Source organism: Balaenoptera acutorostrata, chromosome 16, assembly GCF_949987535.1.
Source record: "Balaenoptera acutorostrata chromosome 16, mBalAcu1.1, whole genome shotgun sequence".
In the NCBI taxonomy this organism is placed as follows: Eukaryota; Metazoa; Chordata; class Mammalia; order Artiodactyla; family Balaenopteridae; genus Balaenoptera; species Balaenoptera acutorostrata.
Genome location: NC_080079.1, coordinates 65,454,176 through 65,466,752, shown reverse-complemented (window position 1 = coordinate 65,466,752; position 12,577 = coordinate 65,454,176). Strand labels below are relative to the sequence as shown.

The 12,577-nt window shown below is 40.2% G+C and overlaps 1 protein-coding gene across 2 annotated transcripts in view; it reads left to right on the top strand.

Annotated features, from left to right (window-relative positions):
* The first annotated feature begins 234 nt into the window (after window positions 1-234).
* KIFBP (kinesin family binding protein) overlaps window positions 235-12,577 on the top strand; it is a 38,060-nt gene continuing 25,717 nt past the window's right edge. For both annotated transcript variants that reach the window (XM_007167774.2, XM_028162979.2), the window contains exons 1-2: window positions 235-731; window positions 7,534-7,632. In XM_007167774.2, coding sequence (XP_007167836.1) covers window positions 306-731; window positions 7,534-7,632 — 525 coding nt within the window. In that variant the 5' untranslated portion in view covers window positions 235-305. The remainder of the gene's footprint in view (window positions 732-7,533; window positions 7,633-12,577) is intronic.

The window sequence follows — 12,577 nt, the reverse complement described above, 5'->3', positions numbered from 1 at the left end:
TTAAGTAGCTACAACTTCACCGGGTCAACAAGAGATAGACTCACCACCGCAGTGGGCGGGGCTGGAGGTGGGACTATCGCCAGGACAGGTTCCTTTCCATGACAACGGTTGCTATGGTGACTACTGCGCCTTCCCATTGGTCACTGCCAAGCATATTGCCTTTCCCCTGGCGGACGTCATTGGATATCGTTCTGCAGTGCGCAGGCGCAGGGCTGTCGGGGGCCGTAAGTGAAGTGTCGCAAAGCAGAAGGAAGGCGGGAGTCCTGTTAGCAAACACTGAGGAGACCGAGGCTGTGGAGGCCGCTATGGCGGATGCTCCGTGGGCCGAGATTCGTGAGAAATTCCAGGCTGCGCTAGCCTTGTCTCGGGTAGAATTGCATAAAAACCCGGAAAAGGAGCCGTACAAGTCCAAATACAGCGCCCGGGCGCTGCTGGAAGAGGTCAAGGCTCTGTTGGGCCCTGCGCCTGAAGACGAGGATGAGCGACCTCAGGGCGATGACAGCTTGGGCGCAGGGGACCACGCCTTGGGACTGCCGGCTGAATTGGTGGAGGCTGAGGGGCCCGTCGCCCAGGGGGCAGTGAGGCGGGCGGTTATTGAGTTCCATCTCGGGGTGAACCACATCGACACGGAGGAGCTGTCGGCGGGGGAGGAGCATCTGGTGAAATGCCTGAGGCTACTGCGCAAGTACCGACTGTCGCACGACTGCGTCTCACTCTACATCCAGGCTCAGGTGAGAGCGAGCTCGGCCCTGCTGTTGGCTGGAGGCCAGGGGGTGGCGAGGGGCCCCAACTCTTGCCGAGACCAAAGGCAAACGTATAAGGCACGATTTGTCCCCACGTTTTCGCACCTTTGTGATAAGCGGCTTCCAAACTCCCTCTCCACCCTCTTCGCACACTTCACCAGCATCACTTATTGCTTCGCTTAGTCGTGGTCAACGCGTTGGTTTCCCGAGACCCTCCAACTCTCCACCATTCCAAATCCTGTTCATTCTGTTAAGAAAAATCCAAGGTAATTTACTTCTTAATTTAAGGTCTCAAGGAAATTATAAAGAATGACCAGAGTACGTTCTTAATTTGAAACAAAGTATCTAAAATCTTAAGTTTCTGTTCTTGCTATAGTCATTCGTTTGCTTCCCAGGGAATTCCTGCCCGTTCTTCAAAACCGATCTCAAGACTCACCTCATACTTATATGTAACTTTCTTTGGATCATTTTGTTCTGAACTGACCTCTTCCTCCTACCTTTGAATTCTTAAAATACGTGTTTCCTATTTATATGGTGCTTGGTTTATTAAGAAATAAGTCTGACATTGTCGTCAGGAACGTAACAGTTCAGAATACAAATATGTATGAACTTTTTTTAAAGTTATTTATTTATATTTTATTTATTTACTTATTTATTTTTTGGCTGCGTTGGGTCTTTGTTGCTGTGCGCGGGCTTTCTCCAGTTGCGGCGAGCGGGGGCTACTCTTCACTGCGGTGCACGGGCTTCTCATTGCAGTGGCTTCTCTTGTTGTGGAGCACCGGCTCTGTAATTGTGGTACGCAGGCTCAGTAGTTGTGGCTCACGGGCTCTAGAGCGCAGGCTCAGTAGTTATGGCGCACGGGCTTAGTTGCTCCGCGGCATGTGGGATCTTCCTGGACCAGAGCTCGAACCTGTGTCCCCTGCATTGGCATGTGGATTCTTAACCACTGTGCCACCAGGGAAGCCCTTGTATGAACTTCTTGTGTCAGGTCCTTTGCTTAAGTAAGCTCACAAACCCTTACATTCAGTAGTTCCAGTTCCTAGTATATGTGATCCAGTGAACGTTTATCACAGTTGATCTTACGGTGAGTAGGTCTCAAAGAAAAACCTCAAAATTAAAAAGGAAATTGTATAGGTTATATTCTATTATCATGGCCCAATTAAATGAAAAGCTACATATAACAGGAACTATATCTCTTTTTGTTCACTATTTGTAGTCTCAGTCCCTGGCACATAATAGGCCCATTCTGAATATTTGTTGAGTGGATGAATGATCTAATGAAGTCCATAAGATACTGAATTCAAACAAAATCTCAGTTATTTGAAATTTTCTTCAACCATTTGGCTGCCTAAAATCTTAATGAACATTAAAAAAATGTAATGAACATTACATTAATGTAATGTTACATCCTTAATGTAATATAGGATCTCCAGTATTTGCTGTATTTTATTGATTTTAATATGCATGGTCTTATATATATTAATATTTCTGAAATCAGGATCCATCTTACAGCTGATTGATTTTGTGTCATAATTTTCTTGGCAATGTTTTCTTGTTGATACATAAAATAATTGTGTCTTAAAACTTGTGACATCGTATGCTCAATGAATTACAGTATTTTGAACAGTCAGCCTTTTCTGAAGGGTGAATTATTAGAGATATTTTTACTAAAACCAGGAACAAAACCTTGATTAGATGTTCTGGCCGTTGCAATAGTATAGAAAGCAAATAAGAGTATCAGTCTCTAAAAATAAAAATCATCATTTTTATATGTGATCTTTGTATACCTAAAAAACCTAAAGTCATCAACTGTAAAAGTCTTAGAACTATCAGTTTGATAAAATAGGAGGATATAAGGTAAATATATAATATCAATAATACTCTGTATATAAGCAAAAACTTGTTAAAAATATTATTTTTAGAAATTGCATTTACAAAGAGCAGTATTGGGGTAATAGAACTGATAATCTTAAAAGGAATGATATACCATGTTCCTAGGTGGCAAGATTAAACATCATTTTCCTGATGTTCATTTATAGGTCTGATGCAATTCCTGCTGAAATCACAATAGGCTTTCTTTTTTCTTAGAACTTGACAAAATGAATATGTTTATCTGAAAGAATAAAGAAAAGTGAATATAAAAATATGAAAAGAAAAGTAATGCACTGGAACTAGCCTGGGAGGTACAGCAATAGTATTTTAATTAGATTGGGCTTATGCTAGTCTGTTTCTGAACTCTACTTTTTAGTTGATCTGTTTATTCCAATGGCATTACCACTCTATAGCATTTTATTACGTTTAATATTTGCTATATATGATGAGAGATTTGACCTCACTACTAATAAAGCAAACTGAAAGAATGAGATAGAAAAATTGTATCACACTGGCAGAGATTATTAAAGATATTGGTTACGTTTATTGTTGGAGAAACAATGAGGAGATGGATACTGTCCATTAGCATTATCGCTAGTGGAAATATAAATTCATAGAACTTTCTGGAGATCAGTAGGTATCAAAACTCTTGAGTCAAGACTTTGACTTAGGGCTTCCCTGGTGGCGCAGTGATAAGAATCCGCCTGTCAATGCAGGGGACACGGGTTTGAGCCCTGGTCCGGGAAGATCCCACATGCCACGGAGCAGCTAAGCCCGTGCGCCACAACTACTGAGCCTGCGCTCTAGAGCCTGTGAGCCACAACTACTGAGCCCACGAGCCGCAACTACTGAAGCCCGTGTGCCTAGAGCCCATGCTCTGCAACGAGAGAAGCCACCGCAATGAGAAGCCCACGCACCGCAACAAAGAGTAGCCCCCGCTCGCCGCAACTAGAGAAAAGCCCGCGCACAGCAACGAAGACCCAATGCAGCCAAAAATAAATAAATAAGTAGTAAAAAAAAAAAAAGACTTTGACTTAAAAATTCCACATCAGTATTCTAAAATAATATTGAGACAGGTATGCAAAGGTATGTTAACATGGATGTTTGTCACAGCATTGTTAGTTTCAAAAAAAAAGAGAATAAACATTAGTGAGATCTGTAGTTAAATAAATACTGGTACATCCATACAGAAGAACAATATGCAGCCATTAGAAATAATGATTTATACTTGTTAACCATAATATCAATACTAAGAGGAGAGGGAAGACTAAAAGGCATGTTTGGAATTACATAGAGTGATTCCATTTTGGCGAAAGACTACCTGTGTGTGTGTATGTATGTGTAGGAAAAAATTTGAAAGTATCAGTCCATGGGAATTTGTGATATTCTGACTCTTTTGTCTCAATCTGGTGTCTCCTTCCTGGGAAACTATAGATATACAGGACCTGGACCCACATTAGATTATCAAGGGAGACTGTCCCCTTCTACCTTCCCCAGAAGAAGGGGGCCTTAGGAATGGTTTTTATCTGGTTTTCCTTCTGATTTGTGCTATCAGCAATATACACTTGCATTTCCTGAGTGAAATTTAACTTGACAAATTAGTAGATTATTCTCCCCACTGCCAGGATATATATGTATAAGGAGGATGTTTTTTGTGTGTTTATAGCTTTATTGAGGTACAATTGATGTACAGTAAACTGCACATATCTAAAGTATACAATTTGATGAACTTTGACATCTTTATATTCTCATGAAACAGTTACTGCAATCAAGCTAATGAACATATCCTTCACCACTAAAAGTTTCCTTGTGTTCCTTTGTAATTCCTCTCTCACTCCTTTATTCTCTCTCCCTTCTCCTTGCCCTCCTCCACCACATTTTCTAGAATTTCATAATGGAATCATATGGTGTATGCTCTTCTTTTGGTCTGACTTCTTTCACTCCACATCATTATTTCATTGCTGCATCTGAGATGATTTTTTTTCTTCCTTTTTTAGTCTGTTAATATGGTGAATTACATTGATTGATTTTCCAATGTTAAACTAACCTTTCTTTCCTGTGATAAACTCCACTTGGAGTTTTTGCCAAGCCAAACGAGTAAAATATTACCCTTTTATATATTGTTGGACTAGATTTGCTAAAATTTTGTTAATATTTTTTGTATCTTTATTCATGAAGGATATCAGTCTGTAGTTTTCTTGTTGTGTCTTTGGTTTAGTATGAGATGGGAAGTGTTCTTTCCTCTTTGCTTTTCTTGATGAATTTGTGTAGAGTTGGTATTATTTTTTCCTTACATTTTTGGTAGAATTCACCAGTAGTACTTTTTTAGCTGTTTTTGTTTTATATTTATTTTTTTTCCTTACCTATTCTGTTATCCCAAGGGCAAGAACATGATGTTGCTTTGTGAATGATACAGTACTTTCTGATGTATTATGGGATTTATATTGTAAAAATAATTTATGTAGAATGTCAAAAGCAGTCAGCTCTGTGGAGTAAACACTGAAAAAAACATTAACACTATTAATTTTGAAAAATCAAATCAGTTCTAGATCCCTTGCATGGTCCTTAACTTCAGGACCTCAATAGGTTATGGTTAAAAAAAACCCTTAGTCATTTCTAGACACACTCTAGGGTCTCTACTTGATTTAAGATTTATCACACACCAGAGTTGTTGCTTTCTGTGGCACAGCCTACCCTGGATCTAGCAGCCTAAATGCATCACCATCCCATCAAAATAGAGTAAATGTGGCTAACCAGTTCCTGGTAGTGGGTGTGTCGCTAATCTGTCTAGGCTAGGTACAGTCTGCTGGGGTTGTGCTGGTGTCATGGCCAAATGGAGTATCTCAGGGACTGTTGTCAGAGGAAAAATAAGTTGACCTAGGGAGTGAGAAAAGGTGACTTGTGGATTCATTTCTAAATTCAAGAAATGAATATTAAGGGAGATTATATTCTCTGAGGCTAGGTGGGCAGAATAATCGGTAAATTAGTAGTGGGCCAGAGCCCTTTAAGCTTCCCCAGGGTACCACAAAGGATTGCATAAGTAATATAGAGGAGAGAACTGCCCAATCTCAGTAGTTTATCACTATGACCTACCTGTAGTCCTAGACACTGAGAACTGATCAAGTCACTTAAAAAAATTATAGAATAGGTATATTACGTGAAGCCATAAGACCAGAGGTCTGTGTTCCAGGGCAGTGATCATGTCACCTTTAAACTGTAGGGTTTCTAAACATGTTTTTTTGTGTCATGTACCCCTTTTGCAATCTACTGAAACCTGTATTTCATGAAACAGAATAATGATTTTAAATGTATAAAATAAAATGTAGGGGTTATAAAAGAAACCAATAACATAGAAGTTACCAAAATATTTTATTTTTTATTTTTTATTTTATCTATTTATTTATTTATTTATTATATTTTATTTTTGGCTCTCTTGGGTCTTCGTTTCTGTGCGAGGGCTTTCTCTAGTTGCGGCAAGCGGGGGCCACTCTTCATCGCGGTGCGCGGGCCTCTCACCATCGCGGCCTCTCTCGTTGCGGAGCACAGGCTCCAGACGCGCAGCCTCAGTAATTGTGGTTCACGGGCCCAGTTGCTCCGCGGCATGTGGGATCTTCCCAGACCAGGGCTCGAACCCGTGTGCCCTGCATTAGCAGGCAGATTCTCAACCACTGCGCCACCAAGGAAGCCCCCCCAAAATATTTTTTAAAACAAATGTATTATATAGTGATATATGAGCTTCCTTATTAACACATTAAATAACATCTGTGTCTAATAACTTCCATAATTTTAAAGTACTAATGAATATAAATGGTATTTTGAGATATCTGCAAGCTGTAATATGAAGATATTTTCATTTCTATAAGCCACAGAAATCCCAGGTACTGTAATACTGTTTCGTAGGACATAGTGAAAATAAGTTTGTAATAGTTCTCCATCTACATTCATAGACTCTGAATTCTCTTCATGGGTAACTTGTGGGTCCTTGGGCCCAGGTTAAGAATTTGCTTTAAAAACTTTGTTTCCTTAGTCTGTTCCCTTCCCTAGGGAGGTAAGCAAAAGATGGTGGAAGCCCAGCCTCAGAAGTATCCCTGTGCCTGAAAGGCTGTCCCAAGGGTTGGGAGGCAGAGTAACCCCATTGTCTAAAGGGGAGCTAGTCTTGAATTCTGACCATGTAAACAGGCCTGATTTTCCCTATACAGAGTCTGATAAAAAGAGTCCTGTGGCAGGGGAAAAACTGGCTTAGTTTTTAAAATGTAACATTGTACCCCTAAATGTAGCAGATTTAAACAACAAACTTTTATTAGGAATCCAGGCATGGCTTAGCTAGTTGCTTCTGGCTCAGGGTCTCTCATCAGATTGTTGGCCCGCTTGGGGCTGCACTTGAAGGCTCAGCTTGGGGAGAATCTGCTTCCAAGCTCACTCACCTGGTTGTTGGCAGGATTCAGTTTCTTACAGGTTGTTGGTCTGAGGGGCCTCGATTCCCTGCTGGCTGTTGACCTCCCTGACCACATGAGTCTCTCCGTCGGGTGGCTCAGAATATGGCATTTGGCTTCCCTCAGAGAGTACAAGCAAGAGGGAGCACCCAAAACGGAACCACAGTGTTTTGTAACCTGATGTTGGAAGAGACCTTCTGTCACTTTTGCCATATTCTGTTTGTTAGAAGCAAGTCACTAAATCCAGCCCAGACTTAAGGGGAAGAGATTATACAGGGCATGAGCACCAGGAGGCAGGAATCACCAGGGAACCCATCTTAGTGGCTGCCTCCCACGACGTAAGGACAGTAGTATTATGAATAATTAATTCATGGTTAATCAGGTTGTAGTATTGATACTATCTGATAGGTAAGTATTGACTTTGAAACTATGAAAACTACTTCATTGGAAGGTTTATATTGTCATTATTTCTCATTATTTTCCAGAATAACCTGGGTATCTTGTGGTCTGAAAGAGAAGAAATTGAAACTGCACAAGCTTATCTAGAATCATCAGAAGCTCTATATAATCAATATATGAAAGAGGTATGTTGCATGTCAGATAAATTTTAATCTTTTTAAAAAGAAAAAAATTATTTATTTATTTGTTTGGCTGCGCCGGGTCTTGGTTGCGGCACGTGGGATCTTCGTTGCAGTATGCGGGAACTTCTGGTTGTGGCGTGTGGGATCTAGTTCCCTGACCAGGGATCGAACCTGGGCCCCCTGCATTGGGAGCCTGTAGTCTTAACTGCTGGACCACCAGGGAAGTCCCTAAATTTTAATCTTTGATTGAAACTAGTCAAGAATTGACATTAAGAATTGCTTACTCATAATATTGGAATATGGTTTTTCAGTATACTTTGGGACCTCTCTGTAGAGCTGTCTAGGTGGTCATCTAATAGCTGAAATTGTTTTGTATTAAAGACTTCAGGGTTCTTAAAAATAACCCTTGGATAAGGTCTAATGGCAGCCTTAATCCAAATATAATTGTGTAAGAAATATTATTCTAATATCCTAAAATACTGATATTTGCATATTTTCATCTATAATCTAAAATTTCTGTTTTGATTTCCACTGAGGATAGCAGTGCTTAAAGGAAGGCAAACAACTACCTAAGCAAAATATCTGAAATATTGGAGGCACTGGTTCTCAAATTTCAGCATGCATCAGGATCACCTGGAGGACTTGTTAACACACAGTGCTCATCCCCAGACTCTGATTCAGTAGGTCTGGGTTGGGACTTGAGAATTTGCATTTTTAACAAGGTGCCAGGTGCTGCTGCTGGTTTGAGTACTGCACTTTGAGAACTACTGCTTCAGGGCGGTGATTTTCAATAACTTTTTTTTTTTAACTGTAAAACCCTTTTTTTAAATTAATTAATTAATTAATTAATTAATTAATTTATTTATTTATTTATTTATGACTGTGTTGAGTCTTCGTTTCTGTGCGAGGGCTTTCTCTAGTTGCGGCAAGTGGGGACCACTCTTCATCGCGGTGCGCGGGCCTCTCACCATCGCGGCGTCTCTCGTTGCGGAGCACAGGCTCCAGACGCGCAGGCTCAGTAATTGTGGCTCACGGGCCCCGTTGCTCCGTGGCATGTGGGATCTTCCCAGACTAGGGCTCGAACCCGTGTCCCCTGCATTGGCAGGCAGATTCTCAACCACTGCGCCACCAGGGAAGCCCCTGTAAAACCCTTTTGAAATACAGTATGTAAAAACTGATTGAGCTACTCTGGTTAAACAGGTCAGAAGAACCCTGAGCCCAATCCACTACAGATAACCTTCTTCCCTCCCCATTGTGGTATAGTACAAAAGAGATGCTGTAGAACTTCTAGGGCTCTGGAGAGCCTAGATTGAAAACTTTTACTTTAGAGGGTCACCATCCTACAAAGGTGAATTTTGTAACACCACTGTGTTACCGTTCATTTCCTTAGTAAATTTTACCTACCACTTGGCAATCTGGAGGAGGCTATACATGTTTGGGGGCAAGGAGGTAGATAGGAAATATCTGTACTTTCCTCTCAGCTCTGCTGTGAACCTAACACTGCTCTAAAAAATGAAGGCTATTAAAAAAAAACTTGGCAGTCTTCTAAAATTAAAATGGATTTAGTTGATTTTGTTTTGAGGCTATGTGTAGCACTTCTTCTTTCTCTTTTTTTTATAAATTTTTTTTTTTATATATATATTTTTTGGCGCTTTGGGTCTTCGTTGCTGCATGTGGGCTTTCTCTAGTTGCGACGAGCGGGGGCTACTCTTTGTTGCAGTGCGCGGGCTTCTCATTGCAGTGGCTTTCCTTGTTGTGGAGCATGGGCTCTAAGCACGCAGGCTTCAGTGGTTGTGGCACACAGGCTTCAGTAGTTGTGGCTCACGGGCTCTAGGGCGCAGGCTCAGTAGTTGTGGCGCATGGGCTTAGTTGCTCCGTGGCATGTGGGATCTTACCAGACCAGGGCTCGAACCTGTGTCTCCTGCATTGGCAGGCAGATTCTTAACCACTGCGCCACCAGGGAAGTCCCAAGCACTTCTTTAAATAACCAGATATTTTGAGGTTTTTCAAGCTCAGGGTTAAGAATCAATGTCTTAAGTTCACCAGTGATTTATATTTTGCCAAATTTAGTGGTAAATTCTTAGTCCTCATCTTATTTGACCTATCGGTAGCATTTGGCATAGTTGATCAATCTAGCCTCTGGCTCAGTTGATTAGTCTCTCTTCCTTGACGTACTTTTTAAATTTAGCTTCTGCTTGTTTATTTTTCCTTCTTTTCAGTCCTTGTTGCATCCTCCTTATATCCCCAACCTCTGAACAGTGGGGTACCCAGAGTTAAGTGTTTGGATGTCTCCTCTTTCCATCTACATTCATTCCCTTGTTCTAAATACCATCTCTGTGCTGATGACTCCCAAATTATATCCCCAGTCTGTACCTCTCTAATTCCAGACTTGTCTGTCCAACTGCTGATTTGGCACTTGTACTTTTTATGGGGTAGGTATCTCTAAAACTACTAACATTGAGTTTCTGATAACCTTCTCCTCCCTACCTTGCTTGCTATAAACACCAGCTTCTTTCTTCAGTTGTTGAGGCCTAAAACCTTGGAGACACCTCTTCTCCTCACACTCTCTAACTAATACGTCAGCAAATTCTGTTGGCTTTACTTTTGAATTCTGTCTAGAATCAGACCACTGCTGTCACCATCATCTCTTGCTGTAGTCTCCTGGTTGGTCTTCCTGCTCTCATACCCCCTTCAGTTCAAAGGTAAATCACACCACATCACTCTTTTCCTCAAAATTTTCAATGATTTTTCCCATCTTACTCAGTAGACTCCAAAGACCCTTGAAGACCGGCAAGTTTGGCAAGTTCATTATCTGATCTGGCTACCATTACTTCTCTAATTTCATCTACTATTCTCCCCTGTCTCGTTCTGTTCTTGCTATACTGGCCATCTTGTTGCTCTAAAACATAGCAGACAAGCTCCCAACTCAGGGCCTTTGCCCTTCTCTGTTTCCTCTGCTAATGCCACTCTTCCCCTAGATATCTACCTGGGTCACTCCTTCATTTCTTTCAGATCTTGACTCAGACATCTCCCATCTAGTGAGGACTCGTTGGCCACTCATCTGACACTGTAAACCACCCCTCCCCAGCACTTCCTATCCTATCCCCCTTCCCTGCTGTTTTTGCTTTGCACTTATCACTAACATATTCATTTTAATGATTTATTTATCACCCATTTTCAGTACTGGAAATATAAGCTCCAGGACGACAAGGATATTTTTACTATTATATTCACTGCAGCATCTAGAACAGTATCTATTTCTTGATAACGAATGATATTCTGCCTTGTTCATCCAGATCAACCAAAAAAAGAACAGTGTTAATACTGTGTGAATGCTTGAATGAATTTAATGGAGGGTTTCAGTTTAAAAATATGTAAGATAGTGTTTAGTTGGAGAAGTTTAATTGCTTATATGGTTTTCTACTTGTTTGGTATCAGTCAATAATTAATAATTCTGAATAAAAATATTTTAAATATTTCATAAATTATTGACCTAATGGTGGCAGAAGTTAGAATGTCATTTTAAAAAATCGATAGATACAAAATGTGGTTCTAGATAAAGGAGAGATCTAAACAGAGTGGAGAATCACTGAATTTGAAGATAGGAAACCTGGGATTTCTAGTTTGACTTTGGTTGTAACGAACTGACTTGGGAGAATTCAAACTTTCTGTGCCACCTATTCCTCATTTGTAAGATGGGGATACCCCTCCTGTCTCAACAATACAGAAGTGTTACGGGGATCAGATAATAAAGTAGTTAATGCAGAGTCACTAAAAATACGCTATCCAATAATTGCAGAATGGTTAAATAAATTACGATACTCTCAGCAAGGGAATGTGATATAACCATTAAAATGATAAATATTTAGATCATCAATACATGGAAAGTGTGTATAATATGTACACCTTGATTACAACTATATTAACATTTTTCCTGGTGAGGCCCTGCAAAGATGAACTAGATGATATAAAACTAACATTTTAGTTTTAGAAGATGTAACTAATAAAAACTAGTATTTATTGAGTGCTTAAGCAGGCTACATTTTATTCTCAAAACAATACTATGAAAGAGGTACTGTTATTCCCATTTATAGGTAAGGAGTTTGTGATTCAGTGAGGTTAGCATATACTATGTGACACAATCAGAATTTAAATATGGTTTGTCTGACCCCAAACTTTGGTTCTTTCTACTCTACCATGCTACCTTCCAAGGTAATATTATAGTTAAATAGTTACTGTATTAAAGGGATTCTTTTTCTCCATAAAATTGCTCAAATATAGAATAATAAAAAAGAAAATGTATTCTGTAGTTGTGAAGAGTTATTTATTAGTAGGTTTTGGGTGGGGGGGTGGTAAAGAGACACAATCTTATAAGCCAGAGGGATTTTAAACATTCATTCATTCATTTTCAGATTTGAGATATACTTGATATATATAATACTGTGTACGTTTAAGATGTACAGTGTGATGATTTGATTCACAGATACATTGCAAATGATTACCATAATAGGGTTAGTTAACACCTCCATCACCTCACATAATTACCTTTTTTTTGGTTTTTGTTTTTGTGGTGAGAAAATTTAAGATTTACTATCTTAGCAACTTTCGAGTACACAGTACAGTGGGTTTTTTTTAAGATTTATTATTTATTTATTTATTTTTGGCTGCATCGGATCTTAGTTGCGGCACCCGGGATCTTTGTTGAGACATGCGGGATTTTTCATTGCAGCACGCGGGCTTCTCTCTAGTTGTGGCGTGCGGGTTTTCTCTTCTCTAGTTGTGGCATGCGGGCTCCAGGGCGTGTGGGCTCTGTAGTTGTGGCATGTGGGCTCTGTAGTTTGTGGCATACAGGCTCTCTAGTTGAGGCGCTCGAGCTCAGTAGTTGTGGTATGTGGGCTTAGTTGTCCTGCGGCATGTGGGATCTTAGTTCTCTGACCAGGGATCAAAC